The following is a 25,581-nucleotide window of genomic DNA, read 5'->3' as shown; positions in this document are numbered from 1 at the left end:
TAAGGGTTAGGCTTGCATATGAACAGAATACATTAAAATGTATTGATATATGTATGGCCACTTTTAAAAAATCATGTAAGTTTCAACTTATGGGGAAAAGTTTGGGTAGAGACATTATAGAAGATTAATGATTACAATTGAGATTCTTCCCATATCCTTTGATTTTTTTTTTCCAATTACTGTTTGACTTTCATTTTATCTTAGATAATGTAGAATTGGGGGGATTATTCACAAAGGAAGTAAAAACACTAGCTATATTTGTGCTGGCAATCTTGAGTGTTTCAACCAAATTCAGGTAGGATTTTGAGATGTGATAATGAGTTGTTAGATTCGTGTAATTGCAGAATAATGAATACTTTTCTGCATTTTTTTCTCTAGAATAGTAGAGTGGAGACAGAGAGAGGAGAGACCAGGAATATAAATCCAATTAAACCTGAAGAAAAACTTTCTGTTGCAAGTATTCAGCATAACATCCTAGGTGGATTTTTTTTTCTCCTATTGGTATATCATGCCAAACTGGTCCATTTTTTTCATGCATGAAAACATTCAATCAACAAACACAGATGGGGCACTAAATTCCATTCACACACTCTGCCAAACACAGGATACAGCAGGGGTACCTGCAGAAGGCTTGGCAGTGATTATATGCTCAGTGTAGGGAGCTAGGGGCTTCCTCTTGCAGCTGCATTTACATGTCAGACATGCATACTATTTTTACTTGGATGCCTAGGGGTGGCCTGAGAGTTGGTTAATGCCATTATGGTGGGACTGACTCTCCTTTAACCACTCTTCTTTATGTTAATTGGGGTAGAAAAACGAAGCATATCTTCCTTGGAATCAAGGAGCTCATAACCTAGAAGCAAAGATCGGTAGATAGCTGTAATCCAGGGTGCTTAATACTGTGATAGAGGAAAGCGCAGCAGGCTAAGGGAACAGCTTAGGAAAAGATGCTGAGTCCTGAAACTGATGAGGTCATGGCAAAGAGATAGAGGATTTTAAGAAAGAGAACCCCCCTATTTCCAAAATAAATCTATGACTAACATCAGTAGTGCACTTCTCCTAACATTCACTTGTTCAGAAATATTATAGCTGAAGGATTTTCATCTTCTCTTTTAGACAATTCAGTCTCTCAAAAGTTTTATATTACAATCCCATCATTCTGTTTTTTCCTGCTCTGGGACTTTTAATAATAGTCATGTCTCACCCTCTTTTTTTTTTGGTTTCCAATGCTATGTCATAAATGTCTCACTTTCAAAATAATCATTTTAGTTTAGTTTTAGTTTATCATTTTATCTTGAGGATGGAGAATGCGAGGCCAGGTTACCAGGTTAGAAGATAGAGAAGCAAGAACATTAGTGAGTCATGGTCAACGTGATCAATCTGTCATGTCCTAGAAGCCCAGGAGGCTACTTGAGCCAGCTATTCTTTGGTAACTGCAAACCTTTTTCATCTTTCCTTCCTGCCTTCCTCTTTTTGTCCCACTTTACCTTAAAGGGACATTCTGAGTAAGTGAATGGGTTTTATCATTTGTGGGAAGATATATGGAACATGTTTAAATAACACTACAAGAGGGCACCCTTAAATATGCCTACTTGCCAGTCTTACTAGATCTGGGCCCCCTGAGAAAAGGGGGAGGAAAGAAGGCAGAAAGGTGGGAGGTGCTGGTTATAATTAGAGGAGGGAAGAATAAAAGCTGTGAATACAAAGAGTGAGAGTTTTCCCTAGAGGAGGATATTGCTGATTATAATTAAAATGTACACTTGCAGTCAGGGGAAGATTACAAGTTTTATATATATATATATTTTATATATATATAATATATATAAAATATATATATTTTATATATGTTTTTTAAGTTTTTTATATATATTTTTTAAGTTTTATATATTTATATATATAAATATATATATTTATATATATTTTTTAAGTTTATATATGTATAATATATATTATATATAAATTATATATATATTATATTTATATATAATATATATTTTTTATATATTTATATATTTTTTTAAGTTTTTAACTTTGTGGAAGAATATAAGAAAGTGGGATGAGTAAGTTGGAAAGAGGTGTAGTGAAGCTTGCAATTGGGAAGCACGGGCAGGAAGCAGAGAGGTAAGAAGGCCAATAATGAAAGGAGAAGGGAAAGTAAAGAAAGTTAGGATCAGAATCTGTTCCTATGCAGTTGCTCCTTAAGCTACACATTTTCTACTCTTATGGTCAAATCTGTATTCATGGCTAAGCAGCAATTCTGACTGGTATCCCAAAGGCCAAAAGCTTATGGAAAAATCATGGGCATAAGGAAAGGGAAGAATTAGCTTGTTGAGGTGGGGCGCACCCTATTCAGGGAGAGTGAATGATGAATTGGCAGATTAAAGTATTTCTTAAACTACTCTGAAAACTTTCAGTGATTCCTGGGGGTGAGAGCTCCCCTCTGTGAGGGAAAGAATTGCTGCAGTTGAAGGAACCTCATCAAGTAAAAGTGATTCTGAATGAGGTTCAGAACAAAATCCATTTCAAACTCTTGAAAAAAAATAAAATAAAAGGAAGAGGCACTCAAACTATATTATCAAAAGAGAAAATTCTTTTTGTATTTTAACAAAAAAGTGACATTTGAAATAACAGAAAAGATTTCACTATATTCCTAAAGTGATTCATGCTACTCAAGAACAGAACAAAACACAAGTATAAATTAGCTATCAACTTGCTACTTAACATCTCTCTTTATATATATTTAGTGCATATAAATTATATACACACATATATTAAACATTCACACACATACCCACATATATGTACACACATAAAGAAATACATTTGTGTATATTATTTTACGAGTCAATAACATTTATAAATATCTTGAGGACAGGGATTCTGTCTTGTAACAACCACGACTCTTACTTAAGTATAGAAGACCTTAACATATATTTGTGACATCAATACACACATCATTGCAAACAGAAATATTAAAGGATATTAAAAGATATTAGCGCTGAAAGGTCAGAGATAATTAAGTCTTCTGAAACACAGTACACACAGAAGCATAACTTAAAAATGCACAAAAGACATCTTTGTATTTTAGCGAGAACAATATATGTAATCCTTTGGAATAGAAAATAGTTTTATACCTTGTATTTTGCTATGGTAGAGACTCAAATAACATGCTCTAAGAAATATGAATTTTGTGATGAAGCTCATTTTAAAATTAAGCCACTGAGCAAAAACACCGATAGATCTCTTTTGCCCCATAGTCCCATCCCTTTAAAATCTAAAGAATCATCCTTATTGTCTATAAATTGGAATATTACAGTCAGAATACAGTGTCTAATCCAAGTGTGGAAATCTTTTAAGATTTTAAAATTCATTGGAAAGACTGTCTAGGTGGAAGTGCTGTGGTAGTTTTTCTTAGATAACTTTATGTTTTAGAAGTTACCTTTTATATTTCATTTTGTTTTGAGATAGTTTTTTCTGGTGTAGTTTGTTGAATAGTCTCTCTAATTTTATTTGTTTGTAGACATTAAAGCAGGGTAGGCCTTAGAGTTTTCAACAATAGGGTTGATCATATGGGGCAATGTGGGTTGTTATTTTTCTCCAGTGGAGATTTTTTATTAGCTAAGCAAAAGCTTTTTCTTTCTTTCAAATAAATGTTAATAAATGGAAAAACATGCCTCCTGCCAAATTTAGGGGCAGCATTGACATGAAAACGTATGAGCAACAAGCTTGAACCTTTGCTTGGTGAAGATAAACATCATGATCTCTTAAGCAAGGCATAGATAAATGTTCTAAATGTTAAATCTCAAGCATGTCACATGGATTTTGAGTGAGTACGACAAATACTAGATATGGAAATGCTAAGAAATTGGAAAATGTTGATTTTTTTATATATTGGAGCCTGACCATCATTCATTCATCCACACTTATCAAATGCCTAAAATGTGTCAGGAGTTATGGAAAGAATTGAAGATTCAAAGATCTATTATTAAAATTTCCCACTTCAAGGTGTATATTGATTGGGGGGGGCACAGGTAAGAGAATTAATCCCTGAAAGTATGATGAAGGCTAATTTAATACTAGCTAGTAAATCACCACATGTAGCAGGATTATTCACAGTGCTTTTCATACATTATCACATTGGATCCTCCAAACTCTATGAAGAGCATACCATAGATCCACAATCCCTCATCTATAGTTCTGAACTCCTAAAAGCCCAGACAGCTGTGAAATCAAATGTTTATTTACCTTATTTTCCTTTTATTTTGTTTTTTGTTTTGTCATTAATTTTTATTTCAAAAAGGTTCTATAGGGACACAGTAAAAAAAAAAAGTTAAAGCATAATAACAATGAGTGAATCTAGGTGAAGGTTATAGGCAGTTGAAATGTCTATTTTTAAAATTCATTTGGCAGCAAAATTTGATCTGATGTGAGGCTATTTCTCATCTTTATTGTTGCCATTTGGTGAATAGTCATGTCTTTACTATGGAAATAGTTGTTTGATTACTGAGTACTGTCCCAGATCCTGCTGGAGGTTTTATTACTGAACTATTATTAGGCCCATTTTACAGAGGAAGAGACTGTAGCTTAGAGAGATTAAGTAACTTGCCCAAAATTTCACAGGTAATAAAAGGCAGAGACAGGCTTTGAACTGAAGTAGGCTGGCTCCAAAGTTCTTTCTCTTAGCCACTACACATTCTTGGCTTTCAAATACTATGATGAAATTAAACACAAGACTCAATAGGTGCTATAGGGATGATCTAAATTAGACTGAGAGAATTTCAAGGAAGGTTTTTCTGAAGAAGGAGGCATTGATCTAAGTGGGATGTCAGCAAGAGAATTAGGCATAAAAAGTGAGGAAAGAATTTTTGGATAGAGAACAGCACTTGAGTGTTGAAACAGGGATGCACACATGAAAGACATGTACAGAAATTGGCTGAGATGATCCTTGGCCTTTCATAGAGTCACAGTAAATGATATTACTAATAAAGTAATGCAATGAGTGCATCAGTGGTGCAGTTTGGTGAGAGCCAAGGATCATAATGAAAGCTTTAATGATGAGGTGGTACTTTGATGGGTAGTAAAAACAATGGTGTGTCACTAATAGCAAAATCAAGGGAGAAGAGGAGAGAATGGGAGACGGTGGTGGCAGGGAGAGAAGATCATATTTTATGAAAAGTCATTCTGATAAGGTTCTGGAGATGGATCACACTGGAGGCAGTGGTTTTACCATGAGGCTATTGCACTAATCCAAATAAGAGCTAGTGAGTGCCCACATTTTGGCAGCTGCAGAGCAATGGGGATGGAGATGGAGAGATAGAGATGAGAACTTTCAAGGAAGTAGAATTCAGGTGATGTGGTCCCCAGGTAGATGTTGTGGGTAAGAGGAAGGGAAGGAGGAGATCATGGTGACTCTGAGATTCCTTGTTTGAGTGGAAAAAAGGCTTAAGGATAGATTTAGCTGCATATTTGTGTGTAAGTGTGAAGTCTGAGATGTTCCCTTCTGAGGACCTGGATATTTTTCTGTGAAATTGTTCATGGGATCACATGCTGAGAGTGAGGAGATGGCCATGGGGCAAACATTTGAAGAGAAAGCAAGAGATGTGTGGCATTGCCACTCTAGAATACCTTGCATATTCAGCCATTAACAAGTCTCTACATGTTTTACATGTTAGATTGAGACACGCTTTATATAGTGATTGGTACATTCTCTAAAAGATATTCATTGGAGACCATTTTTGTGCCAGTCATCGCATTGGATGTTGCGGATGATTGATGAATTAGATCTAAGGGTTTACCATCTGGGCGGTTGTCCAACAGACAGATTTTGGGTAGGGAGTGTTTACTGTCACTATCACTTGAGTAAATTCATTTTCCTTAAATGGTTCTTGCTTTTACATTTTAAGTTTTTAATTCTATTTTATTCTTTGCCATAAAAACCAAACCAAACCAAACACACAACAAAATCCCTAAACATAATAAATCCTCTTGTATCTATTCATCTCACCACCATCTTCTCAGTCACTCAGGTTAAGAACCTGGGTTATCTAATGCCTCTCTTCCTCTTGGCCCAAATGTTGATTGACATTGGAGCCCATCAGTTCTATGTCTAAATCTGCCCCTCTTTCTCACATCATTTGTCTACTCTGCCTTAGACCCTTTATTCAACACAGTTCAATTCCACAAAAGGATAGGGGCTGGCATGTATAAAATGAATAAGATGTGATTCTCGCCTTAAAGGGATTTGAATCTTATGATTTTCATGCTAACTTCCCACCTCTTCATCCTATGTCCTGAAGTACTTCCTTATGCTGCACATACACATTACTCAGCACAGTGCTCAGCACCAGTTTCTTTCTGTTTGTTGTCTTTGTCATTGCCACTGCCCTTTTCCTCTCCCTCCCCTGCTTCCTCTGCCCTTCTCCTTCTCTTCCTCCGAATCCTCCTTATTCTTTTCCTCTCCCTCCTCTCAGTATTGCACAGACTCCTGTCTCAATTCTCAGTGATAATCTCAGTGAAAAGGAATAGAATAAAAGGATGAGGGATTAAAAAGAGAAGGCGATGCTAACTTTCTAAAATGAGAAGCCCACTTGGTCAAGGGAAGTGAGGCTCTCCTCATCTACACATTACTATCAGATTGATTTTCTTAAAAATCAACTCGAATTTTTTCATGCCACCTTTTCTCTACAGCTGGAAGTGGCTATTTATTGCTTACCAAATGAAATCATGTTGCATGATGGATCCTACCAACACCTCCTCCTTACTATTCCCTTTGAATCATCACCATCTGCCAGCTTAAGCACTTGATGGCCCTATTATACCCCATGCTTTTATCTTCTGCACCTGTGCTTTCTCCACGTGTAGGTATAGTGCTCTTTCCAATCCTTACTCTTTTCTGTTAAAACCCTCCCTATCTTTCAAGACCCACCTGTTTGGCCTCTTGCCTACCTAATGCTTTCCCAGACCCTTCAGTCAGTCCTCATCTCTTTGAGCTCTTTAAGCCTCATGAGCTCTTTAAGCCTCATCTTTCATTATAGGTTATAGTTTTTTAAAACACTGAAGATGATATCTGGCCTTGTCGCTTCCTACATCCTAGCTACATGATGTTGGAGAAGATACTAATTGCTCTAAGAAAGCTCTGTATTCTCACTTGTAAAATAAGAATAATAATAGTACCTACCTGAAGAGGCTTTTGTGAAGACTAAAAGGGGATAATGTATATAAAACACTTAGCCCAGTGCTTTATAGCTGCAGTCCCCAACACCCAGGCCACTGCCTGGTACCGATCTATGGCCTGTTAAGAAAACAGGGCCAGATATCACCATTTGAGCTCCCCCTTCCCCCAAAACACCCCCCCCAACTCCTTGCCTGTGGAAAAATTGTCTTCTATGAAACCTTTTGCCAAAAGGATTGGGGATCACTGTTGCTTTATAGCATATAATAAGCACTTAAGTATTAGCTACTGTCATTGTTACTATTATTTTTATAGCACAAAGGATCTACAATATAGCATAGTTGTTATCTATTCATATTATCAATCGTCTAATAGTTCAAAACTTCCTTGAGGTCCTAAATTCAGACTATGCATCTTTGTATTCTCCAGAACACAAGGACCCATCACAGAAACATCAACATCATGTGTTGAGAAAACAAATGTAAATGATCTGGCTGATAGTTACAAGACTTTTGTTGTCTTACAATGTGTTCAGGCAAAGCTTATTTCATGAAACACAAAATGAAACAAAACCTCTTTTTTTCCATAAAATCAGAATTTGGGTTACCTTGTGAAATTACTGTAAGGGTAGGGTGGAAATTTGAGTGTGCTTTGGTTGTTAAGATTCTTGATCAAATAAGGATTAGGAAAGGAGGCTGAGCACACCAGTGAAAAGATTAGAAGAAAATAAACCAAGCATGTCAACAGAAGGAAATCTGAACAGATTCCTAGTTGCCAAGCAAACTGAAGAATAACAAGAAGTCAGTATTGAATTGGTGTGGTCAGTGAACAAGAAACTTGAATAATGAATAAAAAATGCTTGGGTGTTAAAAATGAGTTTTAGAGGGTTTGCCACTGATATGGGCATTGAGCAAGTTTAAAGTATGATTTCATGCAGTAACTTTAATAGCGTTAAAGTAGATTTCTGTTAAAATGAAATATATTTCTGTTAAAAGGACAGTAAATAAACTTTTTTTCTATAGTACCAAGTGAGTAAATGGGGTAATTATAAGAAACAAAATGAAGAGCCATTGGTCAGTAGGATAGCAGGCTTTTTGCCCTTCATGTAACCATGGAAAGTAGTGGCATTTTCGAAATCAGAAAAATGTCTAAATGTATTTGATTTCAGAGAAGATTATGAAGAGAGCAAACTCTGTGGGACGTTTAGATTTTCTCCACAGAATTAAAATTAAATGGAGAAGAGAGAATATTATCTAGCTAATGAAGGCAATAAAATTTTCACACTGAAGTAGATAAGTAACTAATATTTGAGTATCATTTGCCAGGGTCTTTACATTTATCCTTTAAGTTTATTCTTCACAACAGCTCTCTGATATAGGTATTAATTTCTTCATTTTAAACTTAGAAAGTGTAACTGACTTTCTCAAGGCCACAGAACTAGGATAAAATGACATCTAAAATCAACCCTGTCTACAGATTAGAATATGTATTATATCACACGGCCTCCCTACTATTGCTCATTAAAATAGTACATAATTTTCTCACTTTTTTCTACTTTATCTTTTAAATTTAGTTAGGGTTCTAGTACATTACAGTTGATCAAGGACATTTTAAATTACCTAATGAATTATATAAAACAATATCTTCATATACCAGACTGCTAAGTATCTATGAAGAGAATGAAGGGAGGGAGGGAGAAGGAAGGAAGGAGTTCCACTTCTTTCTTATGGACCCCAAAACCATCTGGAACTTAAGATGTAATACAAAACATTCTTTATACTCAGTTTGCACTTATTTTGAAAAGAGCTGCACTAGAAAAATTATCTTGTGAAGGTACTAGGAAGCTGTGCACAAGTTCAGAAAATTTAATTTGATAGAATAGAGATGGTATATTTTATATGAGGACGCACAACTGTTACCATTCTTTTTAGAGGAGAACAAGAGGTCTTGGTATGGCAGATCTGTGAGTTGGTTATTCTGATGCTCTTCACAAATCAGTGCAGATCATTACATATTTACTTTGGTCAGACACTTACGAATGAAGCTTATGGATGAGCTTCTGCAAAAACCATTAGTAGCTTCAGGCAAGCAATCTGCTCTACAGAAATATTATAGTAAAATGACTAAGCAGCCCTGTATTTTTTGAGATAAACCATCCCTCTAAATATATAATTTTTGGGGGTTTTCTTGTTTGTTTGTTTGAGACAGGGTCTTCACTGTTGCCCAGATAGAGTGCAGTAGTGTCATCACAGTTCACTGCAACTTCGAACTTCTGGGCTCAAGTGATTCTCCTGCCTTAGGTTTCCAAGTATCTGGGACTATAGGTGTGCACCACCACACCTGGCTAATTTTTCTATTTTTTGTAGAGGCAGGGTCTCGCTGTGTTGCTCAGGCTGGTCATGAGCTCCTGGTCTCAAGTGATCCTCCCACCTTGGCTTCCCAAAGTGCCAGGATTATAGGCGTGAGCCACCAGGCCTGACCTACACTTTGAGGCTGTTATTACAAGCTCCTCAAGACTAATTTGCACCTCTTTATTGGCTCCCTCGCTCCAAGACTTATTTAGCCTTAAGCCTAAGGGGGCTTGTTTGCAGATTTCTAATAATCAGTTAATAGTTAATACCAGAGCTGGGTTGTGCCTATGTTTGGGCCATATCCAACCACCATCCTAAGAGAATTTACTCATGTAAAATTTATATTCCAGGAAACACTTGGGTCAGGGAAAATGAAGCAGCTTTCTTTGTGAAACTTATATTTGTATGCTACTATGGCTGCTGTTTTTCCAATATTTCTAGGTTTGGATAGAAGAGTAGAAGATGCAATATCAACAATATATTTCTTGTGGCTAGAGAAATATATCAAAGGAGAAGTTTCTGTGAGGGTAGTAGGCCAGCTATGAAGGTATATTATGTTCTGTTAGCAGAAGAGCAGAATCTAGTGTATAAAGATGTCGGCCAAAGGATCTAGAATATTGCTGGTAAATGTTAAGCAGATTTTCCAGAAGCAGTGAGTGGACGGTGTTACTAGGGCCTGACTACTGGTGTCAGAGGAGAGGACTCTTGGACATTGAAGATATATATTTGCCAAACTGATTTGATGTTGAGCTTCAAGAGATTTTTAAGTTGGGGGAATTAGAGCTGGAGTCTAAGTTCAGTGAGCTGGTTGCTTTGTTGTGCAGAGGTTTGAATGTGACCATATTAGCGTTTTCCTTTAAAAAACAAAGAAAGAAAGAAAACTTCTTTAAACCTTGCGAAAATGTGGATTTTAGTATGAACAGAAAGTTACCTCAGTCCTTGGCCCTAAGAAGCTCTATCTATAACTGTAACAAGGTTCCTTTTGGCCAGTGTTAAAAAATAGTAGAAAATAAAATAAAGAGATGATAACTTCCCAATCGTGAAGCAAAAGAAGACTCCACATACAACAAAAAGATATTAAATTGTGTAAACATTTAAAAACCTCTGGATAATTGCAAAGAACACTAGGATTAAAAAAAAAAACGATTGAGGAAAACATAAGCATTAAATATGTTAGGCGATACTATTACATAGTAATCAGTAACCTGGATTTTGGAGTCAAGTGTGATTCACAACTCTACGATCTACGATCTACTAGCTCTGTTATCTTAGGCAAGCCACCTAACCTTTAAAAGCCAAGTTTAATTTTCTGTAAATAATGATAATGTTTCTTAATTAATACAAGGGTTAAATCAGGTAATATGTATTATACAGTATGTGGCATTTAGTAAGCACTGAATTGTAGCTATGATTATTACAAATCATTCAGTTTTATTCAAATTTGTAAGAGCCTCAAGATCAAAACCAAAAGAGAACAAGTACACTGATGGTGTCTTAATTTGGAATCTGAACTTCCTGCCCACCTCCCAACATATGTAAAAAATATCCATGTCAAGTTCTTCATTCTTTGTAAAGTCATTCCTGGATTCCCACCTGACCCAATCAGAAACAACTTCTTCCTCCCTTGATCTCTTACAACTCTCTGTAAACAGAGTTTACTTCTTTAATATTTCTCATAATGAAGCTGTGTACTAAAGAAAGTTGTATTTTTCTTTTATATTCACAAGTAAACTATAAACTTTTTGAAGTCAGCTACTTTTATAATCATCTTTTTATCCCAAGAATATGCTAATACACAATAGACATGGAAGAAAGTGTGTTTTAATGGAATTTAAATGTAGATATATTTAAATGATGACCTTCACTCACATTTTCTGCAGGATTTGCATTTTTCATTATATTGAAATTCTTGAATAGAACATGTGCTTTATTGTATTGCATGCCTGTGTTGCAATCATAGTGAGGAAAGCTATGTGAATTGTAGAGTGGCCATTTTGTCTCTAGATATTATATTCATTCTGCAAACAGATCAATTTAAGTCCCAGTGCATGTTATTATGACTGATGACACTGTTGGAGTCTTAAAAGGATATTAGCTAACTTAACCTACCCAGGTTAACTTAGAGATTAATGAGTGAAAGCAAAGTAGTATTGTTATATGTAACATCTCCATTTAGGTGAATCCAGTTGTGTCTATTATTACTTTTTTTCCTTTTTATTATATTGACCCTTGTCACTGGTATAAAATCAATTTTACATTGTATGTAGAGATGTAGAGCAAAGAAATTTTGGCACACAGGCCAAATATTTCCTAGCTATCACTATAAGGTTATGGATTCTATATGAAATGTACTGTAATGATTGACATCCAAATTACTTCTGTTTAGTACTGTTGAGTGATGGTGTTTTCTTTCTATATGTTTATTTCTTCTTTCCATTTCATTTAAATTTCAAATTCATAGACACAAGGAATGAATAAATTAACCATGTGCTAATATTTTTGATAAAGAAGAGTTAGAAACAGGTGCCTTTGGTTTCAATCCCAGCTGTTACTTGGCTTGTCATATCACATGAACAATGAAACCTTTAATGAGGATGTAAAGATAGCATTCAGTCTTATGGACTGGATATTCTGAACTTCAGATATGAATGTCTGCCTTTCAATATATGTGAAATAAACCTTGGAATTCATTCATTATTACATCCTGACATGCTCCTCTCAAACTGTGTTACATAGTATTGATTTAAATTTTATCTGAGAATCTCCCTCCCTATTTTGTTTCACTTATTGTATCTTGAAAATGTTGGAGGAAGTATTAAATGTTAGGGAAGTATTAAAATGGAGAAGTGAACTGGTGAGTTGATGGTGGAGTCCTTGGGGATGTGTGAGTCAGAGAAAGGGTAAGAAATTAACATTTGATCAAAACTGGATATGGGACAGCAATAATTAACTATTTATTGAGATGACTTTACAGAATGAAGCTCATTGCTTCATTTACATTCTGTGTTAAGGGCTATCAAATTAAAGTTAAGTCTTCTATGAGACTAGAGGCATTTTAAAGGCTTTTTCTAAGGTCACAGTTTAGTTGATAATTATGAGTATAACTATAACCGACTTTAAGTAGTGTGGAAAAAAATTAGAGTGATATTGTAAAGGAACTAATATTTTCCATTTTCAAAATATGTCCTACTACCTTAATGCATCCTTGAAATATCCAAAATCAAATAAAACAACACTATGGTGAAAACAATGTAAAACACAGCTCAGTTTTTTAATATTTAATAGCTCTCCACTTGGCATCTAGTTTACAACTGAACAAATTTAGATTGGCTTTTATGATGGCAGAGAAAGTAGTTTTTATCTTGCTTCAGTTATTTATACAATCATCCCATCATTTATTCAAGAAACATTCTTTAAATGCTGAAATGAGATACAAAGAGCAATACAAAATTCTTGTCTAAAAATTTACAGTCCCAGGTGGAGCTTAAGAATGGAGGGCCAAGGAGAAGTAGACAATTACAAGAAAATAGAATAACAGAGCCTTGTATATAGTGCTGAGGGAAATAGACAGTAGCTCCTACTCTGTAGGAGGAGAGACTAAGGTATCTTCCCATAAATCATGACATTTTAGTGTGATCTTTAAAAATGGTGAGAGTTTTCCAGGACAACCTGTGGGTAAGGAGACTTCAGACCCAGGGAATAATGTGTGTAAAGGCACGGATACATTTAAAACTGTCTTTACCTGTGAGTTGCTTGGGAGCACACTTACTCATTTCACTAACCATGAGAGTTAAATGACAACAGAGGAAACAAGGTTCCAGGTTGTGTAATTATTTGTTTATTGAACATTATCGTACTGGGTGCTAAACTGAATCTTGTTAGGCCCTTCCTCTACCCAGTGAGTGTGGTCTAATTAAGAAGACAACCAAGGCAGGGATTAAAACAGCATCAAATCAATCAGCAGCTGTCTTTAAAGGGCCTACGGCTGTCCATACAGAGATTTATAGATTAGCTGCAGCACTTTGACTTGCACTGGGAAGAAAATTGGCAGCAGGTGCAGACTTCAGAGAGTAGATTTATTTTGCTTCAGGCAGAAGAACCAAGAGGTAGGTGGGCTGCCTATTCTAGGCCCTCTGAAGTTTGATGGTGGTCCAGGGTAGCCCCAATTAGGAAACCTGTGTGTAATCCAGCTATTTTTTAAACTACCAATAATATGCATGGATTTATAAAAACTATGAAATGTTCTGATACTAGATAATAAGGGTGGAATTTTTCACAATTTTGTGTTACTTAGCCAGGAATTTGGAAAATAAGATATCCATTCAAGCAGTTCTAATACCATAGTGATTGAAGTCTTTCTATCCTCTGAAGGGTTATTGGGAATAATCTCTAAGAATTTTATTACAGGGTCTAGTTAAACATATCACAACTTTGTGCTTATATAGCATGAGACAAACTTTTTAAGCAAAATGTTAATCTTTATTTTTTAAAAATACAGCGTATTATATTTTAGTAGTTGAATTAAGTGATTTTAGTCTAACTTCCACTGTATATGCCAAAGACAATTTTTTTCAAAGTTAGATATATTACCATTATAATGTCTGGAATACAAAGAATTCTAAAATGAAAAGCAAACATTTCTTTTAGCTTTCATGATTTACATCATATGGAATTAATAGTTCAATCAATGTAAGTCATTAAAATATATATTTAATTTTAGGCCTAAACAATATTTATGTAAGAGACCAAGTAATAAGTAGTGCAACTGTAGGTATTTTAGATGGCTGAACTATAATAATTTGTATGCATTTCCTTGCATATTTCATTTCCTCTTCTTCTTGATTTTGATGTTAGATGTTTGCTTTCTCATATTCACTGTATTTCATTCCTTACATTTACATTTTTGCTGAGCACTGAGCTAGAATTCTGAAGTTACCTAATATTCTTGTGAACTTAGGCAGGCTACTTAAATGCTCTGAGCCACCATTGACTCATCTTTAAAATGGTGATAATGGTATCAGTTCTGCCTCTCTCACAAGGGTGCTGGGAGGGTCAAATAAGTCAGTGCTTTCAAAAGTATCAAGTTCCAAGCAGCTAAAAGAAGTATCATGTTGATTACATATTTTAAAGTTTGTATTTGCACATATTATAAAAGCAAGTTTATCTTATTTAATAGATGTGTGATACTTTCTTTGCAGAGGGAGGGAACTTAAGGAGGTCAAATATTCCCCCAACAGTTTGCATAAGTATCTTTATGCCTGCAAACCTGGATGCTAGTGTTAACTGCAGGCACGTAACTCTTAGAACTTCAACGCCATTATCCTGCAGGTCATGACTCACGGAGCAATACAATTTCACACCCTTTCCTGTCACCACTTACATGCTACAGGGAAGAGTTAAGTGGCAGATTTATTTCATGAGAATAACTCCCCAAGTATTAACCACAGAGACTGTATACAGCTGACTTTGGAACCTACTTCAGAGTATTAATCCCTATCCTTGCCTTTCTTCTGCTTCTCTTCCTTTCAACCATTGTCCAAATCCTTTTGTATTCAGTGTTTGTAGACGTGTAAACTATGTATGTACTTCATGAGGAGTATACAGTACTTCGAAATCCGGGGTCGTCTTTAATTTATAATTTATTATGTCTGTGGTTGAAAGAATTGCCATGCAATAACCAAGATGCAGGTTCAGTTTAAAATATAGTGTCTTTGAAAATATATCTTTGAGTAACAAAATTGCATTCCTCATTTCAGAACATGATGAGTGCATCACAAATCAACACAACTGTGATGAAAATGCTTTATGCTTTAACACCGTCGGAGGACACAACTGTGTTTGCAAGCCAGGCTATACGGGCAATGGAACCACATGCAAAGGTAAAAGGTTTAAATACCAACACCTCTTCCATTATGTCTAATGCAATCAATCTACTTTGTATCCTGTTATATAGCTTCTGGGTCCTCCCCAAAGGTCACTGAGAGTTTTGTCATGTGGCTGAGAGCCTTCCTCTCATGTCTTGCCATCCTCCTGGGTCACTTCAGTGTTTGAGTGGCCCATACCTTTGTCCTTGGCCTCAGCCACAGTGGTTTTCATCTCTACTCCTTTCTAGCAAACCATACCCACGACCACATCCTGGGCATTTTTGTCCAGAACTGCCCCATCTTTGAAATCTTAAACATTTTAGGCAATACAATTCAACATTTTATTGCCTAATCCCAAGTTCCTCTCCTTCCAATTTCTTCATTCTGTTTTATCTATGACTCTTGATCTTTAATCTCTTTGAACCTTCCTTTGCATCCAGTTTACCAGTTCTCCCAGGTTCAGATGTTTCTTTTTGAGCCCAAACATGTGTATATCATGACAGCTATTTTTATGACAGCACCATCAACCCATTTATTATGCTGCCATAATCCACCATGAAATACCTTCATTTGGGGTCAGTCTGTTCTCTGCTCTCTTGTGAGCTGTCGGACACTAATGTACAAGATAAATTAGCTGTGCATGTTGCGTCTCTATGTCTTGTAGTTTCCCATTTTAGCTGGTTTGTCAATGCCAATTGATAATTCTTTTAAATGTCTTGTTGAGCTCAGATTTTCATTTCCATCAGAGAATAATCCAACTGTATTTCATCACGTTCCATTAACTCACTTTTCCACCGCTGTCCTCTTTTCCTTCATCAGATGATCTTACCTCCTATTTCACAAGGAAATAAAGGACCATTTTGGAAACTCTACCAACTCCCATAGGATAAAGTTTATATTCCTTATTATGTCATGTGACTTGTCCAATTTAGGCATTTCAAGCTTCAAAACCACCCATTCCTTAAATATACTGTGTTCTTTATCTCAGAGTTCACTGAAATCAATTTGCTACAATACCATGTATGTGGGAGGAAGGAAAAAGCAAGGAAGTTTTGTTAACCCAGTGAGCAGGGTTTTGTTAACCCCTCATGAGCAGGGGCCTTAAAGGCCTGGTCTGCAACATTGCACTGGAGCTAGATATGAGTGGGCCAGAAGATTATTCTGGTTTTCAAAACACAATGGAAATCTTTAGCATTGGACATTGTGTTGAAGGCTTTCTCATGTGGGGTTTAAATCCCACAAATGTTTGCTCGAAAACACTAGACAAATCCTGATAAAAGCCAGACTTTTAGAGTCTACAGTGTAGTGCAGTTGTCCTTCTTTGTCTGCAGTTTCACTTTGATGGTTTTAGTTACCCATGGTCAACTGTGGTCTGAAAATATTAAATGGAAAATTCCAGAAATAAATGATTCATAAGTTTTAAATTCCACATCATTCGTGATTCATCCTTTTGTCAAAGACCCATGCTGTCTACGCTACCTTCCCATTAATCACTTTGTAGCCTTCTTGGTTATCAGACCAACTGTCATCGTGTCACAGTGCTCAGATTCAAGGAACCCTTATTTTAATTACTAATGGCCCGAAAGCACAACAGTAGTGTTGCTGGCATGTTGTTATAATTATTGTATTTTATTATTAGATATTGTTGTTAATCTCTTACTGTACCTAATTTATAATTAAACTTTATCATAGTATGTATCTATAGGAAAAAACATAGTATATATAGGGTTCTGTACTATCCATGGTTGTAGGCATCCTCTGGGGTCTTGGAACATACGCCCTGTGGATAAGCAGGGAGCACTGTACAACTCAACCTTTAGGACTTCCTCTAAAGTACGTGGTGTTCTGAGAGTTTGGGCTTAAACTTTTATCTCCCAAATGAGTCTTACAGCTTCTCTCTTATTTCTCTCTTAAGGAGTCTTACAGCTTCTCTCTTATTTCTACTTTATTTTGATTTCTATTTAACATGAAGAATAAAGTTTGTAGGGAAAAGAACTCTTAAAATCATGAGTGGATGCAGACAGATAATTCTTATATTGAAGAAAGGAGAAACGTCAAGGATCTATAAATTCCTTCTTGAAGTTAGGACTATAGATTCCCTTAATAAAGACTCTCAAGTTCCTGTGTATATCTCTGATGGGACTAGAAAAAGCTGAGAGATAAATAGTTTAGATGTAGGATCTGAATCATTGAATTCTGTACTGTATCAACAGACTGCAACCTAGAAAATTACTCCAAGGAAAATATGCACATGGTCTGGTGGATGTATCCTTTATGACTTATGGCCTTTAAATTCTAAATTCCTTTGCAAATCCTTGCTGAGCTATATTGCTTTTGTATTTGTTTTGCCTAGGATGAAGAGCCAAATAATTTAGGACTTAAACCAAAGAAACCAAATGACCTTTTTGGGCCCATCTTTTTAACTTGGCACTAGAATTTCAGATTTCTATTTTATCACTCTCAGAAAGTCTATTCTGCCTAAGTAGAGGAAGCACATAAAAGAAAACTAGAGAAAAAACTTTTGCCCCAATGCCTAGAACAAGCTGGTCTAATTCATTCATGACGGACCTTGTCAGGCTGAGAAAGCAGCCCTTTAGTCTTACAGAGCCAAAGAATAAGCTGAAGTTGAAATAGAAGCTTCTAAGGAAGCTCAGTCTCCTCCTCTTGTTTTATTCACCTCTTGTTTTGCTCACCTGTCTTATTTTTCTCTCCTTTTCTTGTGTGCTTCTTTGAAGGCAGCACATCTCAAAAGATCACCCTTACAGTGTTTCAGACCCTGGTTCCTTTTCCTACTCACAGAAAATCTTTTTTCCTCACTCCTAAACCCACTCTGATATGCAGTGTCTTTGCCCTTGATCCTAGACCCTGACCTGTCTTCGGCAGAGGAATGCAAGACACTCCCAGAAGACCACTCTAGCATTTTTTCTTACTATTGGTTAACTTATCAGCAGGACTGGCCTATACATTTTTGAAGGATGGGGCATTTTTCCTAATATTTCAGCACTTTGACCAGTATGTAAAATGGTCAGAGCCTCATGAGATTAAGTCATTTCCCATTTCCTGGTCTTATTCTCTACATGGTGGTTTTCCCCTCTAGGATATCTGCCAATTTTTAGGTTTATTTTCAAGTTGGATTGTTACAATAGGCTACAATCTGAGTTTTATATACTTTCTGTTGTGTAAGGTTATTGTTTTTTGTTTAAAATTTTTCAGTATTTTATTTATGGGAGAAATATTTCTTGAACATTGGGAAGAGTACTATTTTACAAATTTTGTTGAAGTTTATTACATATGTGGAAAATACTATATGAATATGAAATCATGATAGCTCTTATAATTTGATGTCTGTATCTCTAAGGGAATGACGACAAACTGGGTTTGGAGTTTATTAAACTGTTTACTTCTATAGTGCTAAAATCATGTATCTATCTGAATTATTTTAGCCTTTTGCAAAGATGGCTGTAGGAATGGAGGAGCCTGTATCGCTGCTAATGTGTGTGCCTGCCCACAAGGCTTCACTGGACCCAGCTGTGAAACAGGTAAGAATATCATTTCATCTTCTAGAAAATGAATTTTTATGCCAATGCATAAAGTAATCCATGAGGAAAATAATGTTTCAACTTTCAAGTGGGCTCTCAAAGCATGGAGCTATTAATAAGGAAGTGCTGAGAGGGAGGAGGTGGGAAATTTCAGTGATGCATATTGACTGGGCGATTCCCCAAAGTCACTCTAAAAAGGTTTTGCATCTGTTATAACAAGATGCATATTGAAGTTTTTCAGAAGGATGTGTGGATTTACGCAGGATTTCATGACTTCATAATTCATTTCACTCATTTGGAGCCCATTTTTACTGGAATTTATATGACTGCGTTAAAGCATATAGTTGAAGCTATGGCCAACTCAGTGCCTAGAACACACTACCTCCTGCATCCACAGTTGTTAATTTTTAATAAATTTTTATCTGAACCATTCAGTATTCATTCCTTGTTGCTTATTTAGAAATTATTTAAAGTTTTCTGCTCTTTAATTATTCTTCATCCAAGTCTATTCTGAAATTATTCTTTCTGATGGATCATAATACTAGAAACTTTAAAAATAGTTTTTAATCTGTATATAACTTATGACCCCAAAGTAAAATGTTTTGTCAGATGAAAAGCAGACCTTGGGAATAAAAAGTGTGTTTTGAGTATGAGGTCCTAATGAAAATAATGGCAGTTGTAGTTTTGGTTGCTTTTGGTTAAGTAGCTTCCAATAGCAGACGGCCTCAGAAAGTCTGGTTATTTCCCCTAAGAGAAAGCTGGTGCCACTGGTGACAGACAGTTGCCATTTCATATTGCTTTTCATAAATCTCAATGCAGTGCATTCTGTGCTTCTATTCCACTTGCAGAGTCATCTGGTTTAATAAAAACACTAACTTATCAGAATGCGAGACAGAAAATGTTCTGCTCCATTTGGGAAGTGAACATTTTACTGACTAGATACTGCCACTGCACGGAAGGATGCTCGCAAAAGGGCTTGCATCACTAGATCATCATCGCTTTCTACTAGTACCTCTAAGTGGTATTCTTCAAACTTCAGTGACTAATTGATTTCAAAAGTATCTAATGGAAAATACATAGTGACTATCTTTGATATGTGGGGCTCCTAAGGGAATTATTTCTTAAATCAGTGGCTCCCTAAATTTATCGTGCATATGAATCACCTATAGAGCCTGTTAACTTGTTAAAATACAGATTTTTGGTAATTAACTATAATAGGATTTACTAGATCAAAATCAGGCACTGCGAATGCAATTGTCCTTCAGTATTTCTATCCCATGAAATCCACTGGTTCATCCATACACATCAAGGTGCACTGTGGACCTCCTGTACGTCAACACCTATCTGGACCAGGTTTCCTGAATACAGTATTTTGTGCTACTTCAGGTGCAGAACCTGGATATGGAATTACTGGGTTTTTTTCAGGACATTTCAATGGTATGAGGATAATAGTGTGGAATTTTGAAATAAAAATTGTATCAGAAAATCTGGGATGAATAGTGGCCATGCCCAATCCTGCATATCATTATTCTAAGAAAAAAAGTCATGAGATTGTGAAAATCTGGAATGGCATAAAATTAATTTTTGCAATGTAATATTTAAGACTAGAGTTTAAAATAACCCAGCAGAATATGTAGCTCTCTCTATTTAATTATCCTTGAACTTTTAGTCTGTGAGAAGATAATTCCAGACTGACTCTAAGTAGCTGTCTGTAGCAGCCAAGGGCTCTGAGAACAGATGTGGGCTCAAAATCTGAATCTACTGTTTACTTGTTACATGGCCTTATGCGAGTTACTTACCTTCTCAGTGTCTTGTACCCTTTCTTTATACATCACCTTACTCTTTACAACTCTCTTCGAAAGTAGCTACATCTCCATTTACATACAAAAATATTGGGTTTCAGAGTGATTAATTTTTTTTCCCTAAAGTCAATCTTAGAAGCTGAATACAAAGATCTTTCTGCTCTCACACCTGGGCTTTTGATCCAGTGTATCCCAGTATGTTTCTTAGGGGACCTTAAATCCAAAGACTCCAAACTGAACTCATCCTCTCCTGTATGACTGGTGCCTGCTCCCCTCCTTCTCTCTTCCACCAAAACCTGATTCTTCACTTCTGTTCCTTAGCTCAGTGAATAGCAGCTTTACCCACCAGGTTTTCTAGGCTGGTCATCAGGAAGTCATCTCCTTCTTGTCCTCTTTCACATGGAGTCAAATCCTTTTGATTCCATGTTTTACAAAAATTCCTTCCTTTTCATTCTGGCCGGGACACTACAGCCATTCAGGTTTGTGTCTCTCTAGTCCAATATCCACAAATATCAGATCACAAATCTGATCATTTCACTCCATACTGAAGAAAACTTTGGTGTCCCTCAGTGCCCTCAGGATAAAGGCCGTTTTAGACATGGTATATAAGGGACTTCAGGACTTGGCACCTCTGCTTTTCAACTCAGATTTACCCTCTTGTTCTTCTTCCTTGTCACCTCATTCCCACCCCAGGCACTCAGCTTCATGAGGGCACAGGGTGTATCTTGTTCACCTTTGTATCTTCAATACATAGTAGTTCAAGGCCTGCATCTAAGTAGGTATTCCATAAATACTTGGTGAATAAATAAATGCATAAATGAATGATCAATTAGATGATGAGGAAAAAGATGGCGGTGTTGTTTCCATATTTGCTGGACTTTTTTGAATGTTAGTTTAAAGACATCCTCAGGGTTTTCTTATCCTGTGCTCTCAGATAGCAGATGAGGTAATTAAGGCACAGAGAGGGGACAGAACTTACATAGGTGTTTTAGTGTAGATCTAAATCTATAATTTAGAATTTAAGTCTTTTCATTTCTAGTCCAGTGTTTCTTTTTTCCTTCCTTCCTCCTTCCCTTCCCTTCCCTTCCCTTCCCTTCCCTTTCCTTTTTCCTTTTTCATTTTTCATTTTTCATTTTTCCTTTGCCATGCTGTTTGCCCTGGAATTCATCACACCGTCATTCTTCATCAAGTTTGTGCTTTTTGTTATACCCCCCCCCTTCAACTGTCAAATAATTCTGTTTGTTGTCTTTAACAATGAAGACTGGGCAGTTGTTCTTTTCCAAGGTAAGGAAAGTATGCAGGTTGTCAGGATTTCCAAGTATAGGAATGGCCTAAATTTAGCCTGCTGGAACTGAATGCTGCCTGGTAGCTTAGAAAGGAGATTGATCCACGGCCCCAGTGGCCATCTTTTGAGCCCTCACAGTGGAATCACTGAGGGTGAAGTAATAGGATTTACTTGTTTTTTTGAAAGACAGTCTTAATGTGCATGACATTTACCAACCTTGTTCCTTTAGTTGAGAAGATCTCTCCTGAACCTCCCTCCACTCATTTATTGAATCTGTTTCTGCATCATGTGTATCTAAGTAGAAATGATTGAATTCATTTACCAGCTTCACAAAAGGGCTATGTGTATGCTTTTTACTAAGTGAAATTAATTTTTCATGGACTTCTTTTTTAGCCATTGTGTAAAATCACCCACATGTACAGCATAATTTCATTTTTAATTAAATATCCTAATATTCCATCAGGTGTTTACCTTGGATTTAGCAGGGTGATTATTTCTTGGGCTAACTCAATAAAATGTATTAGAAATCTGTGTGCTGAGGTTTACAGCTCTATCACTGCCATGCTGTATTCATCACACAACTGCTAAACCTCAGCAAACATGTCTGATGATCTCATTAATATGCAAAGCTGTCTTATTATACTAAAAGTAAATCTTTCAGTAATGATTTAAAGCATAACTCTAAAATATTTTACAGTCCCCTCTATGCAACTACTGACTTAAATCAATTTAAAATGTTTATAACTGGGAAAAAGTTGGTAACAAATGGCTGAAAAAAAATGCTGCGATATCAAAGTGGAGATCAGACATGTTGATGATAAATGCTTGTTTTTTTCCTGTGTGTAAAATATTGGATTTCTTAGCCATTGATCAAAACATGAGGTGAGATTTTTATTATTTTTAGTGAGTAATTAAATGAATATAAATTTAAGTTGCATTCCTAAGTGTTTGTAACTTTTTAATGTATTTTGTTTCAAAATGACAAAAATGAAGCATGAAACATATATGAGTATTGCTTTACTTCAAAAGCACCTTCAAATGGATTGAGGTTGGTTAATTTTTAAAAGTTTACCTTCTTACTCTTATAGATAGTGGAAATCCTTTTGTTTAAGCAAAAAGTTATTTTGCTAATAGTATGTACAGTTAGCATTTATTATTAATGTCAAACTATTAAGTTTCCTGATATGGTTGAATCAGTACATTTTCATTTTAAAAGATATATGTTAATTTGGTTTCACGATCACTTTTTTTTGAGACAGAGTATGACTCTGCCACTCCAGCTAAAGTGCAGTGGCATCATCGTAGCTCACTGCAACCTCCAATACCTGGGTTCAAGTGATCCTTCTGCCTCAGCCTCCCAATTAGCTGGGACTACAGGCGTGGACCACCGCACCAGGCTAATTTTTTCTGTTTTTAGTAGAGAGGGGGTTTCACTCTTGCTCAGGCTGGTTTCAAACTCCTGACCTCAAGCAGTCCTTCTGCCTTGGCCTCCCAGAGGGCTAGGACTACAGGCATGAGCCACTGCACGTGGCCACATTGTTTTGTTTTGTTTTAAGGCATAATTTTCAGAAGCTTGCATCAATTTATATCATTTTACATTTACATTTTATATAGGAGGACTGAAAAAAATTTAGAAGCAAGAAAAAAATTCTCAAAACATTTCTGACATAGCTTACCTTTTCTTGCCAAAATGACACAGTGGAAATCCATTATCATAACATTTATCCTTTTGTAGGAGAAGAGGATAATTTGAGTAGAAAATTTGAGATAACTTGATAAATAGCTAAAAAAAGAAAAACTTTAAAGTTTTTCTAGCTATATTTTTAGCCATATTTATCTTTGCATTACCAATGCATACCTTTGCATTACCAGTAATGCCATCATTTTTTTAGTATTTTAAATTTATTATGCTGTAGCTAAACAATACAAACTTAATATAAAAGAAACATTAAATAAATTATATTGCAATACAAGGAATTTAGGATGAAGGAAGCTCTGCTTCTGGTCCTTTACTGTCTTATTAAAGTCACTTTTCTGGATCTGAATTTCTCAAGGGAAGAGATGGGAAGCTGACCACTGAGTGCCTTTGTAACATGGGCACATAGCCCTGGGGTGGGGTGCGGGGAGGGGGCGGGATCTGTTAATCTGCCTAAGAAGGAATCTATGATCATACTTGCTGAGACACATCTGATATTGAAGCTCAGTTTCTAATGATAAAAGTGATTAAATTACATTTGATGAATGAATGTATATTAATGAACTTTGTGTAAATTGGGGGTTTATATCCCAATAGTACTTTTCCTGTTATAAAATGAAACAATAAAAATAGAAAAGAAACAACACTGTCACCAAAGGCTGTTTGGCCATATACTGGGTGAGTTAACTTAGGTATTTAAACATATATTCTCTTTATGTTGGTGATCCTTAACCTCTTTCAAATAAGATTTTAATTGCTTAATGTTATGCCAAACCCTGATCCTCCTGAAAGAATTTAACATAGTGATAAAGAACACAAAAATTGAAGAGGGAGACATTGGCCTGAGTATTAGCTCTACTACTGACTGGTGTGTGACCCTTTTCATGTTACATTATTTTTCTATGCCTTAACATGCACATGTATAAAATAAAATAAAAATGATACAATCTCATGGGTTGTTCTATGTATTAAATGAAGTAAGGCATCTCCATCATCTTGGGTACTTGGTAAGAACTCTATAAATAATATCTGATATGATTATATTATAAATTATAAGTTAATTTATAAGCAAAATTTTATATACAGTACTATTTGAGACTTTTGGACATCTTTGAGTTAGCTGAAGATACCCTCAGAAGTTATAAAAGAAAGGTTGAGAACAATAAATATTTCTAGCTTTCTTGATTCATTCATAGCCAGTTTTAAGCTATACTTTAGTAGTTTAAAATGTTTAATTTAGAAATTTGCATTATTTATATTTACTTAAAAGTTGTTTTAGAAATGTTCTAATGCTAATCTTTAAAAATGAATGTTTTATGGAAATCTAAGTCTTCATATTATTCAAAAAGTAGTTAAGAGTTCTCAGTGTTAAATCTCAAAGTCATTCTTCCAAGTCCTTCAGGTTAATTGGAAAAAATCTTACTCTTTCTATGTATCAGTCATGTATAATAGATAACAACTATGATGGGGAAATTTTTCAGACTCTTTTATTGTAAAGCTTACCTAATTAACACTGGAAATGAGGACACATCATGGAATTAATGTAAGGGGAAAAAATAGCATTCAAGCTGTTAGAGAGCAGATCTCCAAGAAAAAAAGCCAAGTGGAATCATCTGGGAATTTGGAAAAGATCTCCACTTTTACTTTAAAAATATTGATTATTTTTTCAGTGCATCACTTTGTACATTAATTTGCATTTTGCCTTTGAATTTCTAGAATCTCTATCCCCTCTATTTTTTTTATTTGAAGCAAATCAAATAATGTAACTTTTTACATTTTTTGTTTAATTTTGCTTTAAAATTAATTAAATACTTCATTATTATTTCAAATAAGTAGTATATACTCATGTTATAGAATTTAAAAGTACTAAGGA

The 25,581-nt window shown here is 35.6% G+C and overlaps 1 protein-coding gene across 3 annotated transcripts in view; it reads left to right on the top strand.

Moving 5' to 3' along the window:
- The window catches only part of NELL2 (neural EGFL like 2), a 346,799-nt gene that overhangs the window by 229,926 nt on the left and 91,292 nt on the right, over positions 1–25,581 (top strand). For all 3 annotated transcript variants that reach the window (XM_076007197.1, XM_012747980.3, XM_012748043.2), the window contains 2 exons: positions 15,279–15,401; positions 18,830–18,925. In XM_076007197.1, coding sequence (XP_075863312.1) covers positions 15,279–15,401; positions 18,830–18,925 — 219 coding nt within the window. The remainder of the gene's footprint in view (positions 1–15,278; positions 15,402–18,829; positions 18,926–25,581) is intronic.

Source organism: Microcebus murinus, chromosome 10 (assembly GCF_040939455.1).
Source record: "Microcebus murinus isolate Inina chromosome 10, M.murinus_Inina_mat1.0, whole genome shotgun sequence".
Taxonomy (NCBI): Eukaryota; Metazoa; Chordata; class Mammalia; order Primates; family Cheirogaleidae; genus Microcebus; species Microcebus murinus.
The sequence above is the reverse complement of the archived record's forward strand: the minus strand, read 5'-3'. Positions and strand labels throughout refer to the sequence as shown.